General features: G+C 55.4%; 1 protein-coding gene across 1 annotated transcript in view; it reads right to left on the reverse strand.

Annotated features, from left to right (window-relative positions):
- Positions 1–3,022: 3,022 nt before the first annotated feature.
- Positions 3,023–21,413, reverse strand: part of HS3ST4 (heparan sulfate-glucosamine 3-sulfotransferase 4) — a 54,564-nt gene continuing 36,173 nt past the window's right edge. Inside the window, exon 2 of the mRNA XM_058035627.1 lies at positions 3,023–4,504. Coding sequence (XP_057891610.1) covers positions 3,868–4,504 — 637 coding nt within the window. The 3' untranslated portion in view covers positions 3,023–3,867. The remainder of the gene's footprint in view (positions 4,505–21,413) is intronic.

The following is a 21,413-nucleotide window of genomic DNA, read 5'->3' on the forward strand; positions in this document are numbered from 1 at the left end:
TGAATTGCGCCACACCAACACTCAAAGGTTCAGAACCCGAGGTGTGATGGATCTTCTGATGGCTTTTTAAATATCTGGTGAGAGGGGGCTGCTTTCCAAACAGCAGAATCTACACCAAAATGATCTTGATTTGAATAAGTATTCCATCCTTGTTTGGTAAATATACCCAGTGTTAATGGTGCTTAATGGTGCCTGTAATTGGTGTCTAAAGTTATTTAAAAGTAAATTTACTAGAAAATAATTAGCAATTTTATAGTTCACTACTTCCTAATTTTGTCGATAAAAGTTTTTATGTGGTTTTTATCAGATGACACAATAGGACCATGCTGTGAAATAACCTTTTTTTAAACAAGCAGGAAATTGCGCGCACAAAATAAGATTAAAAAATTTTCCTCCGAATTTCTTACCCTGGCAGCCAGCCCTCCCTCACCCCTCTCTTTTTATTAGCCACTGATTTTTCCTTAATCAGCAGCAGTGAAATCTCCCAGGTATTGCTCGTGGATTTGTTCTTTGTGGCCTTGGGAGGTGCAGCCCAAACTGAGAGGTCAGTGAGGAGAGTTGTCCCCCATCCAGGACCTGCAGGCTGGCCCAGCTGTTCTGCTCCTGGTGCTCATTCTGGTCCTGGCTGCAGCACCTGCCTTGCCCAGCCCTGTTGGCCATGGGGGCCACGGCCTGTGGGGCAGCCAGGTGGGCTGGGGTCACAAGAACCAGGTGGGCCGGGGTCATGGCAGCCAGGTGGGGTCAGGGCAGCCAGGTGGGGTCACAGGAGCCAGGTGGGGTCATGGCAGCCAGGTGAGGTGGGGTCACAGCAGCCAGGTGAGCTGGGGTCACAGCGAGTGCTGTCCTGCTGTGGCTCCTGCTCGTGGGGTGTTGGTGCTGCTGGGGGGCCAGGAGAAATGGAGCCAAGAAATGCAGCTGCTACAATGATTTATTGTTTAGTGCTGGGGGTTCCAGGGTTCAGTTCAGGACAGTCACATCGCTCAGGTACAGAGACACTGACGGACAGAGACGCACTGGGGAGGCAGTGACAGCACAGCAACAAGATTCAGAACAGACCCACTCTCCATTTCCAGTCTCTGAACCAGAAAGTACCAGCTTTTCCAGAACAATGAATCACTCAGTCTGTGTATAAAATTAAATATAATTTATGCTTTGCTAATTGAAACCAAATACAAAATTCAATTTCCTGGGTATTCTAATGCTGACATTTGAATAGTTTTTTTAAAAAAAGTGTTATTAACCTGACTCTCATTTGGCAGGCCTCTCTCTGGCCAGATAGAAAATAATCCCCCCCATCCAGCCCCAGCTGCAGTGGGGCATGCATGGGGCGCATTTCCGAAGAGCAAAGCAAAATAACGCCACCCCCAGCCCAGCCCAGCCCAGCCCAGCGCCCCAGTGCAGGGTGCTGGCATGGCCCTGCTCCCTGCAGCAATGCAGCACTGCAGCACCACACCTGCACCTGGGACAGGGCTGGCGGCTGCGCTGCGCTGTCCCAGCACGCTGCGTGCCCATGGAGCAGGCACCAGGGCACAGGAGCACCCAGGGCACAGGAGCACCCAGGGCACAGCAGCGGGCTCTCCTCTCCCATGGGCGCCCGTCAGCTCCTGCCCAGCTGGAGATGGCATCGGGTATAAAAAATAAACTCTGAATATATGGCAGAAATGACAGCAGGGAGTGTGGGGGCAGCAGTGAGGAGGGGCACAGGGTCCCCAGCCCAGCCAGGAGCCCCCAGCCCCGAGCTGGGCCCCTGTGCCAGGCAGCCAGAGCCAGGGCCAGCGCCATGCCCAGCCCTGCTCCAGGCTGGGCTGCAGGGACAGGCAGAGACTCCCAGACATCCTCTGCTGAGGGGCACACCGGGCCTGGAGCCCCTTGGCCTCCATTCAGCATCTTGCGCCAAATCCTGCAACCACAGGTTTCATGTAGGACCTATTCTGATATTTGAATAATGTGTGAAACATCATAAGATTATTCTTATTATATACTTCCAATTTTCCTGTAGTAATTTGGGAGTTTGTGGGTTAGTGAAAACTGCGCTATGTCAGGAGCTGTTCTTACATCTGCCCAGGCTGATGGGAACTGGCGGGTGGCAGCAGGGACCTCGCAGTGTCCCTCAGCACGGGCCATGTGGTGAATGGTGCAAATGGCTTCAGCTCTTCTCGTGCAGTCCAAGGCACCGGCACCATTCCATGGCATGGTGAGCCACAGACAGGCCCTGGAACCCTGAGCAGGGTCAGCTTCTCACCCAGTGAATGCAGCAGTGATTTCCTCTGCTGAGCTGGAGTTCTAGGGAGTTCTTTCACCTGAACCAGAACTGGGTCCTGGTCCTCCTGCAGCAGCCCCTTCCTGCACCTCTGCCCAGTGTGAGGGGCTCTCATGGGGCTGTACCCGAGCTGCAGGCAGCCTTAGCCCTCATCAGAGTACAGAGAGCTGCCAGCAGTGCCTGAGTGCCCTGAGAAATCACCACACAAGGGACCATTTCAGCAGCTCTGCTTCACCTCTGCTCCCCCTCTGCCTGGTTTCTGCAGCAGTGGAGGTGGAGCTGTGCACTTGTGTGAAAGCTCTGCTCCTCTCTGCTGGGCCCAGAAAACAGCTCTTATGACACTGGGGGATTGAGTGGGAATAGACATTTAGTCTATAATTTCTACCAGGATTTGCAAATTTGGGTGACTTGGTCATTTCCACTAGAAAGCACATGTTTTATGCGCTGAGCTGTGCTTGCCCTGGGAATCGATTGCTCTTTTGTAATTCTGAAGTCAGGTGAAGGCTGCTTCCCTGTTCTGCCACCCCAGCTGTCCGCAGCAAGCAGCAGGGATTGCATTTTCAAGGTGCAAACAAATGGCAGTGCCAGGGGTGCTGCCTGTCAGAGCCCGTGCCAGGCTGTCCCAGCCCTCCTGCCCCTTGGTCCCCACATGGCTCCAAGCCATGGGGCAGGGAGCAGGGCAGGGCACAGCCTGGCCAGGGGGAGCTGCGTGGGCAGGGCAGGGCACAGCCTGGCCAGGGGGAGCTACGTGGGCAGGGCAGGGCACAGCCTGGCCAGGGGGAGCTGCGTGGGCACCACTCCGGGCACCACACTGTGCCTTGGCAGCCTGGCTGGGCAGTGGGAGCCTGGCTCACTCTGGGAGCCTGGAGTGCTCGTTCAGCCCCCAGCAGGATGGAGACCTGGGGAGATCCCGGTTCTGATCTCACTGAGCATCTCAGCAAAAAGGAACAACTCTCTTCCAACAGTGGAGGTGCACCCATCAGTCAGAGGAGAATTGAGACCAGGTGTCTGTGGCACTTGGTAAATTCTAGTTTTAGTGCAAGAAGTAATTGAAATGTTTGGTGCAAATGAAGTTCCTGTACATAGTTCCTTTGCAGCATAACTGGCTTTATTCCTTCCACACATGAAGACCAGTGTGCATGTGAGTGCACAAGGCCTGAATTTACCAGATCTGATGCTGCTGTTTGGGCAAAACTAAAATGCAGGGCAGGAGAAATCAAATCTCTGGGTTTGTCCCAGCGCTGGGTTTTGGGAGCCACCCTCTTGCTGGGCAGGAGGTCTGGACCTGCCTGCCTGGCTGCAGGGGGACACCAGCAGCGACACGCTGGCACAGAGTGCCCCTCACCTGAGCAGCCGTGCTCCCCCTGCCTCCTCCTCCTCCTCCTCCCACCTGCCCCGGCCCCAGTGCTGCGCTGGGGAGAGCCCAGTGCAGCCCGAGGTGACACAACAGTTCCAACTGCACACCTGGGGCCACTTCTGCTGCAGCCCTGGCAGCACGAGAGCCTGTTACGCACAGGGATGAGCCTCTGGCCCCAAGAGAGTTTTGGGTCTCAAATGATGATTCACATCCCAAAAACAAAAAAATATTTTTTCCTGATTTTGTGGTTCTACTTATCACTTTCTTCCTGCTCCCACTGGAAATCTTGGCCTGTCATTTGGTAAAACATGACATTGAAGGGTTTGTAAAACTTCCGCAGTCTGTGGATAACATCTGGGTCTATTTTGGGGTGAGTTCGACCCTTGGACTTGCCCAAACACCGGGGAGCACTGCTGTCCTCTGGCTTCTTTAGACAGGGAAACCCCTTCGTCTTATTAAAATAAAAATGCTTCTCTGTCACAATCCTCTTGAGGCCTAAGAAGTCCTGGACCTTGGCCATTTCCCCAGCTGGGTCAGTGATGAGCCTCTCACCACTGACAAACAGGATCTGGGAGAGGGGGAAGTACTGGAGCCAGTTTTCCAAGTGCAGGGCATAAATCCCAATGCGGATAGCACTCCAGGAGGCATCAATCAGCCCCAGGGTCCTGTTCTTGAAGGCCAGCACCTCGAAGGTGGGGATCTCTGGCTTTTTGGACAGGGTCTGTGTGTAGTCCGAGATGGCGCGGGTGACGGGGTCGCGCACCACCACGATCAGCTTGGCGTCCTTGGCCATGTTGTGGATGCGCCGCGGGGCCTCGTTGGTCACAAAGTAGCTGGGCGTCTTCTCCATGGTGATCTGGCCCTCCAGCGTCTTGGGCATCACGTTCCTGTGCCAAAGCAGAGCAGGGGTTAGCGAGGGGCAGGCAGGGCTGGGCACCTGGCGCAGGTGTGACGGGACACGCAGGAGGAGGGATGGTGTCACTCCTGAGTGTCCCCAGACCCAAGCCCTGCTGGCTGTGCTTCTCTCAGCCCCGGCCACAGCGGGCACCCAAAATGTAACAGCAGCCTCGGTGACACATTAAGCAGACAATTTGCCACAGGCGTGTGTAGACCAAAGCTAATTGACACTAAACCCGCACAATACCTGCCTGCTCAGAAGCCATCTGCTCCCATTTGCTCAATTAAGCCTATTCACTCCCGAGCCGTGTACGGAGCGCCGCAGTTCGGATTACACAGGACCTTTTTGTTATGATGACATGCTTTTAAATGTCTCAGCTAATAAAACTTAATACAGAATAAGATCCCTTGCTTCTAGTACAATAATTAAATTTATTTACTATCTTGTGTGTGAGAAAGAATGACTTTTCTTTTATCTCTAATTCACATGCTCTGTCAATAATTAATTGCAGCTGGGTTTTGAGCTTCCTGTGCAAGCACTTTTATTAGCCAAAAGGAATTTGCCTACTGGATAAATTAGCATGTAGCAAGATTTTCCTGGATAGCATATTACCATATTGTAAAATGAAACTGCAGTGAGATAGCAGTTATGTCTAAGAAAATGAAGAGGTAAATTCTTGTCCCAGTGCCACCAGTTAAGGATTATCATAGCCAGCCAGGGGCTTTTAAGCGATCACAGAATCACAGAATGAGCTGCACTGCAAGGGACCCACATGGTGTCCCCTGCAGGAGTGTCACAGCCTCGGTGGCACCTGTTGTGCTGCCAGATGGCGCGGGGGCTGGAGGCTGTGCCGCAGCCGGGGCCTGCCTGCTGCCCACGCCAGCCTCGCCGTGCCCCAGCCGTGGGCAGCCCCAGCCCGGCCTCAGTGCCAAGGACAGCAACGGGGCCGCTGCCCCGGGGAGGCACCCGCGGCGCCGGGCAGATCTCCCGGGCCAGAACGGAGGGTGGCCGTGCCCATGGCCTTGCAGGATTATCCCTCTGTACCGCAACTATTTTTAGTACAAACATATGGTGAGGAAATAACGTGGATAGGCTTGAAATGGCTCTGTGCGAGCACCTTGGACAGCGACAGCCACAGTAAGGCTGACGTCAAAGTGCTGGGCCCCAGGAAGACCCATTTCAGGAACAACACAGCTGAAGCCTGGAGCAGAAGCAGAGGACAGGCACAGCCTGCTAGATGTGCCTGTCACTGTCACCTCCTATTTGTCTGCTAAAGGCATCATCTGGCTTTAACGCCTCTGTAATCTGTGTATTCACGGCTGGCCCTGTCCAGCCCACCAGGCTTGCTCTGCTGGGAGCAGGGGTGATGAGGGGTCTCAAGGCAAGAGTGAGGGTGGGTTTGCTGCTGCCACAGGGCCACCAGTGTCCTCAGCACTTTGGGTGAAGAGGCTGGCGCTCCTCGGCTGCCCCTGAACTGCTGCAGAGCCCTTCCTGCTGAACAGTCCTGACTGAGCACCAGCAGTGCAGCCTGCGGGGCTGCAGCTCTCCCCGTCTCTGGGCCAGCATGCTGCTGGCCAGCCTCTCCAGGGAAAGCCATCCCCGTGCACCAGGTCCTGCTGCAGCTGCCTTCCCAATGGCAAGGGGCCTGCAAACCTTCTGTCCAGAGCACTCTGGTGCTTCATGTGTGCCTTGCATCAGCCACTTGAGCAGCAGTGGCACGGAGGGAGCAAGGATTAGTCAGAATGGTGTATCTTGAGGTATTTATTCCTTTAAGAAAAAAATTAAGAAAAAAAATAAGAGAGATAGGAGCACCTGGGGACTGCAGATGCTGCAGAATTACAGACCAGCTTCCCTGGGGAATCCAGTACCTGAATTTAACAGCCCTGTGGGAAGGAAGCAGCTTTTATGGCTATGCACATCACAGCAAGACCCATGGATGATCAGGGAGGAGCCCTTGGGTGCCCACTGCTGTCCTACAGGGCGGGGGGGGGTGGGAGGTGCTGCCCCCAGCAGCACTGCTCCGTGCCCACTGCCACAGCCAGCCCATGGGCAGGATGGGGAGCGACCCACCTGCAGCAAGGACAGCAGCCATATGGTGTCTGCTCCCCACTGCAGCACCTGATGCCCCAGGGCTTTTGGTTTGGTTTGTATAAAACAAACACACTGGGGGTTTATAAAAGAAGCATGAACAAACGTTAATTACAACTGCCCCTTCAGATGATGTTACCATAATAAACGAGAGCCAAGAAATTGCAGAGCTAATAATCTGGAAGTGTTGCCACATTTAAGGACTGTGTTTAACTCTGTGCACAGTAAAGACAAATAGATGGATGGGCTGGCCCTGAGGAGAGAAAACAGGGAAGCAGCAATCAAGGAAAAGAGGAGGAGAAGCAGATTCAGCGTTTGCTGCACGGTTTTAAGCATAAAGCTGGAAGCCACGGTTTGTCCTCAGGACACGCTGGCCATGCAGAGCCCGGAATGACTGTGGCTCTGGGACATGCCTACAGAAAGGCTTTACCCCAAACTCTGCTGTGCTTCAGAATCCCCCCTCGCGCTGCTCTGCTGGGCAGGAGCTGAGCTGCCCTGTGCAGGTGAAGGGGGCTTAGCCTGCAGCCCCGGGGCCGGGTGCCCTGTGTGCCCTGTGTGGCATGCGGTAAGCGCTGCCAAACAGAGAGCAGCACGCTGCATGGCCAGCTCCTGCTGCTGGGAATAGCAGGGGTGTTAAAGCTGGAGCAGCCGAGCCTCTGGCGCGGCAGGAATGCTCCTCAGAGCAGTTAACCTTCACAGAGCTGCTGCCATGTGCTCTGCCCTAATTGCGTGTGTGCCGACAGAATTCTAACCAGCTCTGTGTGCAGGCAGAGCAGCGCACAGGGCTCCCCTGCAGCGGCTGGTGCAGAGCAGTTTGCGGTGTGGGGCTGGGGCTTTGCTCCCTCTGAACCCATTTTGGCTTTCCTGCCGTGTCTGTGTCCCTTTCGAGGCCAGTCTGGTCGCTGCAGATGCACGGCCAGGGAGTGACCGTGCCCGGCATGCCTGCACAGGGCACTGCAGGGGCGAGGGGCTGGAATGGGACATGTCTGCTCGCAGCTCTGCCACTGCTGCCTCCCCACCTGCCCCTCTTCCCTCTTAGCACTGCTCGCCTGGAAAAGGGGAGCAGCGACAGCGATGCCCTGGCAGGAGCTCTGCTGGCACAGGCATGAGCCAGCCCCCTGCCCCCTCACGGGATGGGCATCGTCCCCTTGGGCTGTGGGTGCAGCAGCACCACACTGTGCAGTGCCAGCACCGGGCTGCCAGGCTGGCCTTGGGCCCGGGAATCACCAAGCAGACGATCCAATATCTATCACTGAGCACTTGCTTGGGCTTTGGGTATTTCTCTCCTTTCCCGTTCATTGCCCAGTGCTCCTCAGAGGCTGAGGAGGGGCAGAGTGCTCTGTGCCCCCTGAGCTGCACAGGGGCTGCTGCTCTCACTCCAGGTTTCTGCTCTGTGCACAGAGAGCCTCCAGCAGGACAGCTGGCTCCTGCCCACCCTGGCTTGGAGCAGGGACCCTCATTGGGAAAATGTGCTCCGGTAATTGCTCTTAACTGCTGGTTTCAAACAAGCTCTTTATTTTCAAAGGATACATTTTATAAATTTGCGAATTTGCATGTTGCCAAAATCCCCTTGTGGTTTATTTAAATCCAGATTATCTTGTTTATTCCTTCAGTCACAGCTGTCATTTATCTCTGTGTAGGCAGCTTGTTCACCATGTTGCAGGTTTCCTGCAATCCCACTCAAAAAGAGTCTTTGTTAACTGTGTTTTCATGTTCTCAACAAGAGAAAAAACTTCATAGCAACTCCCAGGGCTTGGGGGATCACAGAGGAGGACGAGGATTTGCACAGCTGCCGTGGAAAGAGGAGATGGCCAGGTGCTGCAAGTGTCACCTGCCCACAGAGCTCTTCTCTGCTGCTCCTTGGGGTGGAGCAAACAGCTGCTTTTGTCTTCTGAAAAGACAAACATGAATCCTTTTTCTTTTTATTATTAACACATTCCAGTATAATTGCTTGAGCTGTCAGCTGTGACCTGCCAGTAATTCAGCAGGCGTGGGACTTACAAGGGGAGAGCGGCATTGCAACCGAGCCCGCAGTAAGCATTAAAAGCAGAACCCATTTGCTATAAGCCCCCGAGTCAAATCTCTTGTTGAATTTGTTCAAACATAAATTTACAGCTGAATTTACATAGGTTTAATGTTTTATAATCTTTTCAGTCTGTGAATCTATATTCAAGAGTGCATTAGCTCAGAAATATTGTGCTTAACGCTGAAAATAATTTTAATCTCTCCAAAGTCCAATCCTTTGCACATCACTAAACCTCAGAAGCCAATCCCTTCTAATAAGAGACACAAAACCTGCATCTGTCGCTGCCTAATAGATTCACATTGCTCTAATTCAAACAGCTCACATATGTCTGTTAAAAAACACTAAACACAAATTATAAAGCCCTTTCAGAAAAGTGGGTGCCAGCTCTGACTGGGGGCCAAAGGAACTATCCCCAGGAGACTCACTGGAAGAGTTTAATGGTTAGGGGTCTGGTGGCTGGGAGAAGGGGGTGAACCACCCCTCTCTGTGACTTGCATTCTGCTTTTGCAGGGCTTGTAACCCCAAATTAGTGGCTGCCGGTACCATTGGTTTCCCTCTCCAAAACAAGGAGCTTTCCCTCTTCCCAGGGTTTCCGAAGCCATTCGCTGTGCATGCAGAACACTCCTGTGAGGGGCAGTTTGGGGTTGCTCTGTGCCAGCCGTGTCCCCGCTGAGTCTCTCCCCGTGTGCCCCGGCCCTGCAGGATGTGGGAGCCCCGGAGCCCAGTGCAGCCAGGGAACAAGAGGCAGCTGCGGCTTGGGAGTGTCCCAGGGTCCCTCAGCAGGGCCGGCCCTTCTGCCAGTGCGCCCAGGGCTGCCTGGAGCCGTCCGTCCGTCCGTCCGTCCGTCGGTCCGTCCGCAGCGCGCTCCCGGGTTGCCATACCAACGCAGGTGCTAACGCGTGTTGACTCGCTGAGAGCCGAGCTGATCAGAGAATGGCAGCTTGGGGCTGCCATGGCAACCGAGATGCCAAACTGGAATCCGTGTCAATAGCAAAGGTATCCGGGAGGCGGCCGGAGCGCGGGGGCAGCGCCCGGCGGGGCTGCGGGCACCGGGGCATGAACCTCCTCAGGCTGTGCCTGCCCGCTGGGGCATCCCGGCACCGGGGGCATGAACCTCCTCAGGCTGTGCCTGCCTGCTGGGGCATCCCGCACCGGGGAGCATCCACATCCTCAGGCTGCCTGCCCGCTGCCCCTGCCTGCCGGGGCATCCCGCACCGGGGGCATGAACCTCCTCAGGCTGTGCCTGCCCGCTGGGGCATCCCGGCACCAGGGGCATGAACCTCCTCAGGCTGCCCCTGCTCACTGCCCCTGCCTGCTGGGGCATCCCGGCACCGGGGGCATGAACCTCCTCAGGCTGTGCCTGCCCGCTGCCCCTGCCTGCCGGGGCATCCCGCACCGGGGGCATGAACCTCCTCAGGCTGCTCCTGCCTGCTGGGGCATCCCGCACCGGGGGCCGACCCGCCCGGGCTCGCTCCGCAGCGGTGCCTGCAGCGAGGCTGCGCCCAGGGCACCCCTGCAGCCGCACCCCCGGACATGGGAAAGTGCCTTCGGAGCACAGCCTATGTCTAACGCGATTTTTCACAATATCGCCTAGTCTAGAGTCCAGCGATCCCAATGAAAGGGCTTCTGTGTCTCCACAAAATGCAAAATCTTTAACGGCTCATTGGCATGTGCTTAAGTTGGCCTGGATAAGAAGTTACTCCTGAGAACCTGCTATTGATTCTGTCAAGGATTCAAAGGTTTTATAGGCATCGCTCAAGATCTCTTCAGTACTTGTACCTTCTTAATGGCTCCCATCACCAATGGCACGGGAAGCATCGCCCCGCGCCCTGGGAGCAGCCGTGTCTGTGCCGGGAGCCGGAGCCGCGCCGCACCCGGGCCGGGGGCTGCCCTCAGAGAGCCGGGCAAGGCGCCCTGGCAGCCTGAGAGGGGAGCCGGGGGCTCCTCTGGGGTCTGCTGGGAGCTGGGGCAGATACCGGGGCTGGGAAAGGGCAGGGGGCAAACTGCACCCGGGAAGTCTCCTCTCCTCCTACCACTATGCAACAAAATCAGTGGGCAGGTGGCTGAATAGCAGACAAAAATATAAATATGCTCTGATTTCACTGGGACCATCTGGCTCAGGCATGATAGGTGGGTAGGAATGCTATAATCATGGAGCGGAGTACTAAGCTGATCCATTAAAGTCTTTTAGCAGAAGCAACTATGGAACCTATATTAATCTGGCAATGCTTTGTGAACAGACATCACAAGGTTAGATCCATTCAGCTGCAATTAAAACCAGCCCTCACTGATCAGGCTAGCTGAGAGAGCTGCTGCAGCATTGTGTTCCCCAAGGCTCTCATGAGTATAGACTGTTGATACTTGCACAATGTAATCTGAAATTATGATCCTAATGCTAAATCTTGCTTTCTTCTGTTCTCTCCTCAAGTGGATCTCCTCTGGGACACGGCTGCTGCCTTGTGCCCAAATCCCTTGCCTGCACAGCTCTCACACAAATTGGATAGGCTCAGGTTAGTGCCGGGGGGTTCCTGATGGGGAAGTGCCTGACATTGCTTGACCAGGGATAAATTTGGCCCAATCTCTCCAATTTCAGTGCAAGATTTATTGTTGTTAGGCATGTATGGAACAAGTTGTGAGAAAGGTTGGAAATGCATATTTCTAGCCCCTCTGCTGCCAAAGTTATTTCGATGAAGTCTCACTACCATTCCTTACAGAAGGCCAAGATCCCATTCACTGGGAATCTCAGCATTGCCTGCTGGATTTAGTTACTGTGTTAGTCACAGTTATAGCAAAGGACTCACGGGCAGGCAGGGGGAGGCCTGCTCTTCTTACTGGGGATGTTCAAGTCCAGCTAGTCTGCTCCCAGCCCAGATTTCCCTTCAACACAGGAGTTCAAGCCCTCTCCGTGCCAGTTCACTCACTTTCCACCGGTTCTTCGTGCCCCATGCCAGTTCTCAGCTATGGGGCAGAGCTACATGAAATGCTGATGCGCATCCAACCTCTGCAGGACAGAAACCTCTCTGAATCATGCAACCCAGTGCACCTCGCTGGCAGCAGCCATCACACTCCCTTCCCACCCCTTTGGGATTCCAGTCTGGGAGATCAATACCGATATGCAGCAGGAGGAGCCCTCAGCACCGGCTGTGCTCCTCCTGCCCCAAGCAGAGCACCGGGAGCCCGCAGGGACACCCGTGCAGGAGCTCTCCTGTCCAGGACTGCTCCCACCCAGCCAGCCCTGACGGCTGCTGTGGTGCCTGTGGAAGTTTCAGGACTGTCAATAGCAGATGCTGCTGGCATTGCAGGCTGCAGTACCTGGAGCAGCCAGTTGGAAAAGCCACAGCTCATGGGGAGAGCTCGGTGCACACCTAACACTGATCAGACTCAACTGGGTGGTCAAATCACTCCAGTTTCCCAAATATGGGATGGGCCCTTCCCTAAGAAGGCCAGGGAAACAAAATATTAAAATATAGTGGTTTGGAGCTGCAGATCCTGAGGAGGCCTTTTTCATCTTCAGGAAAATTTAATTCTACCAGGAAAAACACGCTGGCAATAATGGCTGCCTAAGTGAAAGCACCACAGCTGTATCATACTAAAAGCTTTTCAGGGAAAAGAGTAAATAAATTCTATTCTTCAGATGTATCTGGATGTTATCCTAACGCAGTGCCAGAGTAATAGGCAAGCCATCAGCAGCTAAAAGGCTGGGAATTGTTATGGAGGAGCGGTAGTGCCAAAGAGGCTGCAAACAGCAGTAATCGTTCACACCCTGCGCTGAGCCCCAGCTGGGCACGGCACAGGCACCAGCATAACCAGGCTGGGCACAAAACCACGATCCAGGCGGCCACAGGAGCCCCGGGCAGGTCAGGGGCGCTGGAGGAGCACGACCCTCTGCGCCTTCACACCCGCAGTTCGCTGTTCCTCGTGAGCTGCCGTGAGACGGACCCACGCGAGCCAGCGCTGCAGGCGGGGCAGCTGAAGGGCAGGTGGGGAGGTCACGGCTCTCTCTCTGCTCTCCCAGCACAGCCAGCTCCAAATCCCTCCACAGGGACACCGAGCGGCGAGACCTCCCCAGCTGCCCAAAGCAGGACATCCCGCTGCCTGAGTGTCTGCGCGCAGCCTCTGGAGCCCGGCAGGCGCCCGGGCAGAGCCCCCGTGCTGCCCTTGCGCACCGGTGCCCAGCCCTCCTCTGCCTCCTCCCCGCGCGAGTGGCGACCGCGTCCGTTCCAGCATCAGACGAGTCCTGCAGCGGCCCAGGCGCCTCCCAAAACCGCTGCCAAGGACTGCACAGATCCAGGACTTGTCCATTCCCAGCCCAGAGCTGCTCCTCTGCCCCTGGAGGGAGTGATGCCAGCCAGGCTGCTGCCGAGGGCACAGCTATTTATTATTTGCTTCTGTTGATTATTTTTGGGTTTAAGTTCATTTATTATGTATGCAAGAATGGTAATACATTGGCATCTGAATGTCTTTTAGGCATACAATATCCTTATTATTCAAAGTGGTTTTTCCTCCATAATTGAATGGTTTACCTTATTATTACACTATGTTAATGACCCAGCATTTCCATTTTTCTATAGGATGCTTAATTGTAAGCAAAGTGCAATCAGAATCAGAGATGCCATCCGTAATTGACAGCATCATAATAACAGCCAGAATTGCAGGAACGAAGCACCAAAATAAGTAACAGTGGGGAGAAAGCTGCCCTGAAACACCTCAGGAGGCTGATCTGGGCTGGGACAGAGCCCACCCACACAGGATCCTCTCCCCAAACTCCGACAGTTTGGGCATTAACAGAGATAGAGTGCTATTGATATCAGTTTGTACATTTAATCAGTTTTTTTGCAGTTTTCAGCGAGATGTGAACTATATCCCTGTCCAAGGCATTTGGTTCAAATCAGCTGAGACAGAGAATAATCAAGATTTATGATTCTCATTCTGACTCGGATCACACAGTCAGTGCAAACGGTACCGCAGAGCTTCCTCCCTGAGCCCCAGTGACATCCTCTGCTTGCCCTCACACGGTGATTTAGCGTCCATCCCAGGGATGTCACCGTGCCCCTGCAGCTCCAGATAATGGTGACTCTGGGTTCTCTCCACCGTCCCCAGGGGTGGCACTTGAGGGGCACCGCAACCCACTTTGGGGCTGGTTGGCAGAAATCAGTAAAACAGCACTTTGCAAACCAAAAGGGAATTCATCTTGCTGTGCCTCCCAGCAGGGCCCAGAGCAGCCTGTGGCATGCCTGGCCTCTCTACCCAGAGCAGCCCTGCTGGGGAAGCGCACCGTGGGCTCCCATGGGTGACCCAAACCCACCCTGCAGGAGCCCAGGAGCAACGCGAGCGCTGGAACTGCCCGGGGAAGGGCCAGGGGCAGCCCAGGAGGCAGCTCAGCAGCAGCCAGGGCTGTCAGCACATCCTGCAGGCAGCTCCATTTCCAGGGGCTCAGCACCAGCCAGGGAGCCAGAGCTCTCCAAGAGCTCAGCTGGGAAGTGAATGTTTAGATAAAAATTAAATGATCCAAACCCAACTCTAATAAAACCAGCCAGGTGATGGGAACAGAGCAGTGGTGGGGCAATTTCCAAGCCATTTTGAAGGCAGCCGTGCTGTGTGTTGCTGGCTGGCCAGTGTGCTGTCTCTGGCTCCTGGGATGCTCTGGTGGGCTCCTGCCCAGACATCTGCTCCCATCAGCAGAGGATGGATGTGAGCCCAGGCCAGGCAGCCCAGCCACGACTGTGGAGGAGGGTCCTGGCACATCCCCCTGCCCACTGACCTGGGGGTTCCCCTCTCTGGGCAGCACAGCCCCACAGCTCAGCCCATAGCCCCGTCTCACAGCTCTCCAGTGTGTGGGCCATGGGAAGAGAGTGCTGTGATCCTGCTGCTGACTGGCTCCACGCAGGAATGGGGTGATGGGAGCTCCATCTGGGATGGGGCTGGGATGGGGATCAGAGCCTCCTCTGCCCCCTGCCCTGCTCACAGTGACGGGAGCTCCATCTGGGATGGGGATCAGAGCCTCCTCTGCCTCTGCCCTGCTCACAGTGATGGGAGCTGCATCTGGGATGGGGCTGGGATGGGGATCAGAGCCTCCTCTGCCCCCTGCCCTGCTCACAGTGACGGGAGCTCCATCTGGGATGGGGATCAGAGCCTCCTCTGCCCCCTGCCCTGCTCACAGTGATGGGAGCTGCATCTGGGACAGGGATCAGAGCCTCCTCTGCCTCCTGCTCTGCTCACAGTGATGGGAGCTCCATCTGGGATGGGGATCAGAGCCTCCTCTGCCTCTGCCCTGCTCACAGATCTGGCAGAGGGCTGGGATGGGGAGCACAGCCTCCTCTGCCCGCGCCCTGCCCACAGTGACGGGAGCTCCATCTGGGATGGGGAGCACAGCCTCCTCTGCCCCCTGCCCCGCTCACAGCCAGGGCAGCAGCACGAAGGCAGGAGGGCTGCCCTGCTGCTCCTGCTGCCTGCACAGGGGCCCTGCTGCATTCTGTCTCAGCAGGGTTTGCTCAGCCACCTTTCCCCACACGCTGTGTGCAGCAGCACTCAGGGTTGGCCAGGGCTCTCGGTTAATTCACACATGTAGTGTAACATCCAAGTGAGTGAAAAAGCAGCCTGATGCCACTCCAGTCAATAGAGTAAACAATTCCTGGTTTGGATAAACAGAATTACTAGTGTTGAAGAGCTCTGGGCAGCACTGCACAGTCTGATTAGTGTAAATGCTAAACACAAACCAATTAACACTCTCTAAGTCTGCTTATCTCATGTCACTTAGTGCTAAAATAAAGGCTAACACTAAACACACACATTGATTTAGCCATTAAATCTAGCATCACTCAAAACAGCTCATTATATCACCGAGAAACAAATAAAGTCACCTGAATTTTCAGAAGCTGCCGTGTTATGAACAATGACTCATTTGCTCCATCCTGCACTAGGGAGTCACTGCTCAAACTGAGAACAGACTGATAGAGCTTCACCCAAAAAGCAAACCTGGGCCACGGCAGAGGTGCCAGGTGCCATCCCTGCAGCTCCTGGGGCTGGCCTGGTGCTGTGCCTCCAGCGACAGTGCCCGGGACAAACACCACCAGCACTAACAACAATTGCTTGGCCAGGGCCAGCCGTGAATCCCAGGCATCCATCAGCTCTGCTGAGGAAGAGGAAAGGCTCTCCACAGCCCCAGCAAACCCCACCAGATGCCAGGGCACTTTTTGAGAGCAAAACCAGCACTGACAGAGCATCCACCTCAGTCCCTGAAGAACCAAAGCTACTTTGGGTTTGATTTGGGCTTTATTTGGGCTTTTCTTCAACTAGAAATTATTGAAAGCTGGTACGAGGGAAGCTGATGACAGGAATAGCCTGAATGGGGTATCCTGCCCTAACAAGCACTTGGTAGCAGGCAGGGAAGGATGTGTGGATGTTAGCAGGCAGTATGAGATGTTTACATTCCTAATTACAAGGGCTAATTCTTCGCTTTGGCCAGGTATCCCTTCTGCAGACAAGGTTAATGGGATGTGAGAGACCACAGCTGCCACAGCACCGAGTGAGGAGGACAGGCAAGAGACAGCAGCATTAATCAGCAAGGAGCCATGCAAAAATGGTTATCTCAAGCTGTTTGGAGGCACTGAGTAAAAATAAATCTCCCTGAGTTTAATATTCTGCCAGTCAGCTCCTTTTTGTAGGTGGAATCTATTAAAAATTATCTTTCTGCTAAAATGCTAAAGTGTTTCTGACATTTAACAGCTTGCTTCGAGCAAAAAGGTGCAATAAATACATAGGAGAGCTAATTGGCACCAGAACATCCAACATCCACCCAGCACGAGCAAGCACTGCTGTGTCAGCTCCTGAGGGCTCTGGCAGACCCCAGCCGCTCCCCTGAGAATGGTGCCCTGCTCACCTGGGGGAGCTGGGAGCTTCCCACCATCACCCAGCAGCTGCAGATGGAGACTTGGAGCCGCGGGGCCGGGGGACCCTCACTGCAATCGGGGCCGGGGGACCCCTGCTGCAATCGGGGCCGGGGGACCCTCGCTGCAATCGGGGCTGAGGGACCCCTGCTGCACTCTGGGCTGAGGGACCCCTGCTGCAATCTGGGCTGGGGGACCCCTGCTGCACTCTGGGCTGAGGGACCCCTGCTGCAATCGGGGCTGGGGGACCCCTGCTGCAATCGGGGCTGGGGGATCCCTGCTGCAATCGGGGCTGGGGGACCCCTGCTGCACTCTGGGCTGAGGGACCCCTGCTGCAATCGGGGCTGGGGGACCCCTGCTGCATCTGGGCTGGGGGACCCCTGCTGCAATTGGGGCTGGGGGACCACTGCTGTATCTGGGCTGGGGGACACCTGCTGCATCTGGTCCTACCCAAGTCTCCACTTGGAGGTACTTGCTTGCTGCAAGATGCAGAAGGAGCTGCTTGGCAATGTGGTCTCAATAAAAATTAATGCTTTAACAAGAAGCCAAATAGCTACAGCTAATGTTCTTCTGAATGAGATCTAAATTTTATTCATAAGCATCAGTGTCAGGACTAAAATAACAGTTTTATGGACACTATGAGCATAAACAGCTCTGCTGATTCAAAAACAGAAACTGCACTTCTGAATGAATCAACGTGTTCATTTGGAACAAAAGCACTGTTCCAAACACATGCCTCAAATAGAAGAGAAAGCCAGAGAGTGTTCTCCTGGTGAGTCTGCTTCTGAGGAGTGCGCAGCAGAGGGGAGGGGAGATGAGGGAACAGTGACTGGGGATGTGCCAGGGAGAAGGAGCAGGACTCATCAGGGACTCCTGGGACACGCTGGAGGCGGGGTGGGATGGTGTTTCACCTCATCTGCATGGGGAAAAGAATCACGGGTGAGAAAGAAGAGCGCTACACTCCTGCAGAAATAAATCCCTGCTGAGCTCCAGCATTCAGGGCTGGATGGCCCTGGCAAATAGTTGAAATGGCCTTTGTTTATTTGAGGTCAATGCCTCAGGAAAGGAAAAGAGCTATATGGCTAATAAGTAATTGATAAGAGATTTTTAGAAAAATACTTCTTGGAGAGTGGGCTCAGACAATAGAAGTCAGGTAGCCCACAGTGTGGCAGGCATGTGTGGGCAGTGGCATGGCCACTCTGGCCAGAGGCTGCAGAGCATGGCTGAGATGGGGTGGAAAACACACGGTGTATTCAGTGAGGAGTTTGTCAGGCTGCTGCTGGTGGAGCCTCTGGACAATTTGTTCGCTTTACAAGGCCAATTAAGGGCCATGCAAGAGGGAAGCACCAGCTCCAGCATCCCCATTCCCACAGCCCTTCTGCAAATGGGAACAGGACCAGCAGCACTGAGCAGGTCCAGCCAGCAGTGAAGCACCCCAGATACCACGATCCTTGTCCAGTGCCCTGCCCTGGGCAGCCCCCAGGCCCCAGCAGTCCTGTGAGCTCGGTTCTGCAGGGAGTCTCTCTGGGAGAGCCTGGCTCTGCTGCTGCAGGGCTTCCCATAACTGGGGCAATATATCTGTGGCCACAAATGAAAGATCAATATTTATTTAACAGACACACTACCCTTTAGAGGCCCCTAATTGTAAATTAATCATCATTAACTGGCAGTAATTGAACGCGCTGAGAGCTGTGATCGCAGCCATCCCCACAGCAGGGTTTGGCTCCAGCAGAGGGGTTGGGATGGAGCTCAGAGCTGGCAGGGGGACCCACGGGGGCCCTGCAGGGATGCAGACACTGCTGCAGCCAGAGGTTTGCTCAGCCCATAGGAGCTGAGGTGGGACAGAGCTGCGTAGGCTGGGGACCCTCACAGCAAACCCTGGAGCACCACGGGCCCCTCTGCTGCAGCAGCCCCACAGCCCTCAGCAGGACACTCTGGAGCTCTGGCCCAGCTCCAGCTGGAGAGGCAGCGTGCTTCGGGCCAGACAAGCCCCCTGGCCTGTGTGGGCAGCACAGGGGGCTGAGGAGGGAAATGAGAGGGTGACAGGCCCACCAAAGGGAAGGGAGACATGGCTCTGCTCTGCTCTGCCTGTCTGGGCAAGCACCTGCCCGGCACCATCAGCACAGCACAGAATGCTGGTGCTGCTCGCCTGCTCTGAGCTCGCTGCCTGCTGGAGGCACAGCTGGTGCCAGGCCCAGGGGATCCCTTCCCTTTGGGAGCCAGAAACTGCAGCTTCTTTCTTTCCAGGTTTCCAGGAACGCAGACCAGCAGTGCAAGCACCAGCGCTCAGAGCCACGGGGCAGGAGCTGCTGCCAGGGGGACACGAGGGATGCACAGCCACCATGGCAAGTGTTTTGGAGAGCGCTGCTTTCAGACAGCCTTCAGCACTGGAGGGCTCTGGAGATGCTGGTGTGCTCTCTGGCCTGGGGCTTCGGGAGGCTCTACCCTGTGTCACCGTGATTAAGAGACAAAATCTAACATTGTCCTTGGCGTGAGCACAGGCGAGTGCTCCGGCCTCAGTGCCAGCGGGCTGTGTGGGGCGAGCTGGCAGCAGGAAATGCAAATTCTCCTTCTGTAAGGACGGCGGTGGCACGAATGCTGACTTTATTAAAATGCAGAATTATTTCAGGGCCCTTTGTTTAGCTCAGAGCCCGGAGGTAATTTATGCACAGGGATGGAGCAGCGAGGGCTGTGCTCGGCTGCTGGCATTGCCAGCAGTTCTTGGCTGTGCTCCTGCTGTGAAGGCTTTCTCACTCTGGAGGGAGGGTCTGGGGAGCCACAGTCTCACTGCTTGTTCTTGCTGAAGGATTCTTCCTGTCCTCACTGCTCCTGTGTACAGCTGCTGTGGATGGAGCTTTCACACACAGATTAATTAAGTGCTCGCTGATCAAGTCAGCTGGTCTTGTGTCCAGAGACATCCCTCTCTGCCTGCCCCCCTGCTGCTGCCCAGAGCAGCCTGACTGTGCTGGGGCCTGGGCTCTGCTGTGCCCGTGTGCCATCCCCATCCCCGGGAGCTGCTGTGGGCATCCCGTGCTGCCCACGGCTCCCTGGGAGCGAGGCAAGGTGCCACACTGAGCCTGGCCAAGGAACCGTCTGGGCCATGGGCAGCGAGGAGGGCCCCTCTCTGTGCCCCACCATGGCTGTGAGCTGCTCCTTGGGCTGTGGCCACCAAACACGTTATCCCCTCTGCCCTGCCCCAGGTACCCCCAGTGGGGCAGTTCATGGACTCTGCAGCCCATGGATTCTCTTTGGATTTGGAGACTCTCGAGGCAGTCTGAGCTTCTGCAAATTCTCATCAAAACTTGGGACTTGGCTGGCACTTCCACTGCTTTGGCCTCTCTATCAAAGGGATGCATGCAGGATTTGGCAGAAGAAGTTCCAGAACCTGGCACAGAGATGACAGTTAGTTTCTTATGAATAAATACTACAACTTGAAAGGATGAGGTTCAGAACTGCAGCACGGCTGGAGCTGTCCTGGTCCCATAAACAGCTGTGTTCCTGCAAGGGCACAGGGAGAGCATGAGGCAGGGCTCTCCCACATGCAATAGAAGGCAAACAGAAGAGAGGTCTGCAGGTCCCTGAGCAGCACTAAGCTCACCTGCTCATCACCACAGTGCTGGAGAGGGTTCTGGTGGCTCAGAGCACTGCATGTCAGATGAACAGGTTCAGCCAGTGCTGGGGGCAATCAGCACAGCCCAGGGGCACAGAGAGGTGCCAGGATCTGTCCTGGCAGCACTGGGGACTGCTGCAGCAGCACGGGCACAGGGACTAATGCCAGGCCCTTCACCTCTGCCAACCATCGCTGCAAAGGCAAACAGAGGCGGCTGGAGCTTCTTGGCAGGGAGGTTTATTGAAATGAAACCTTTTCAGCAGGTTATGTGCTCTTGTTTTGAAGAGTTTAAACCATGTCCAAGATCAGGCTAGATTAAATTCTTGACTTCCACTACTGCCCAGGAAGCCTCATCTAGGCTGATTCACGTTTTCATCTGCATACTAATGCTGGGCTTTAATCAGCAAGGAAACCTTCCAGCACATTGCTTCAAAGGTAAATGTCTGCAGTGGAAGGCACACAGGGAGGAAACCCCTGCCAGCTCCTTTGCCCCTTTCCCATGCCACATAATCCAGATTTGCTGTACCTCAGCTGACAGGACACGAGGGCTCTACTGCCCAGCCCTCTGAGCTGCAACAGGCTGTGCACTGCTGGGGCTGTGCTTGGGGAATATTGCCGTGTTTGACACAAGGTCTGGCTTCGCTGAGGAGGTTTATCACCTGGGAAAGCTGCTGTGCCCAGACACCACAGGCAGAGCAGAGGGCGGGCTGTTAGCAGGGGAAGGAGCTGGGGAATAAATCCCCGACTCCTGCCTTTGTGCAGGTGGGGTGCGGATTTCTGCTGCAGAGGATCCGTGCAGTCTGTGTGAGTCCCAGATCGCAGCCTGCCCCTCGCACATGGGTGCCAGCAGCTGGTGCCAGCCCGCAGGCTGACGGGAGCAGGGATGGAGCCCGGAGCCCGGAGCCAGCCGCCCTTCTGGAGGGAGCTGCTATTCTTAGGCGGGTATTTGGAGGCACTTCAGAGGAACCTGCCTTGTCACACTTTTAAATTCCTCTCTCCGCAGTGGCACAGTGACAGAAGCCTTTCCGTATGGTGCCGTGGGAGGGAAAGCTTCCGCCCGCCACTGCCTGCGGCGGATGCCACCCGGCGCGCTGGGCACCTGCCACCACGGGGCTGGCACCCCGGCTGCACCAGCTGCCAGGCAGCCACAGCCCCGGCCAGGCAGCCACAGCCACAGCCACAGCCACAGCCACAGCCGGGACAGCCACAGCCACAGCCACAGCCAGGGCAGCCACAGACACAGCCACAGCACCAGCCACAGCCACAGCCACAGACACAGACACAGCCA

This window comes from Melospiza georgiana, chromosome 16, assembly GCF_028018845.1.
Source record: "Melospiza georgiana isolate bMelGeo1 chromosome 16, bMelGeo1.pri, whole genome shotgun sequence".
Taxonomy (NCBI): domain Eukaryota; kingdom Metazoa; phylum Chordata; class Aves; order Passeriformes; family Passerellidae; genus Melospiza; species Melospiza georgiana.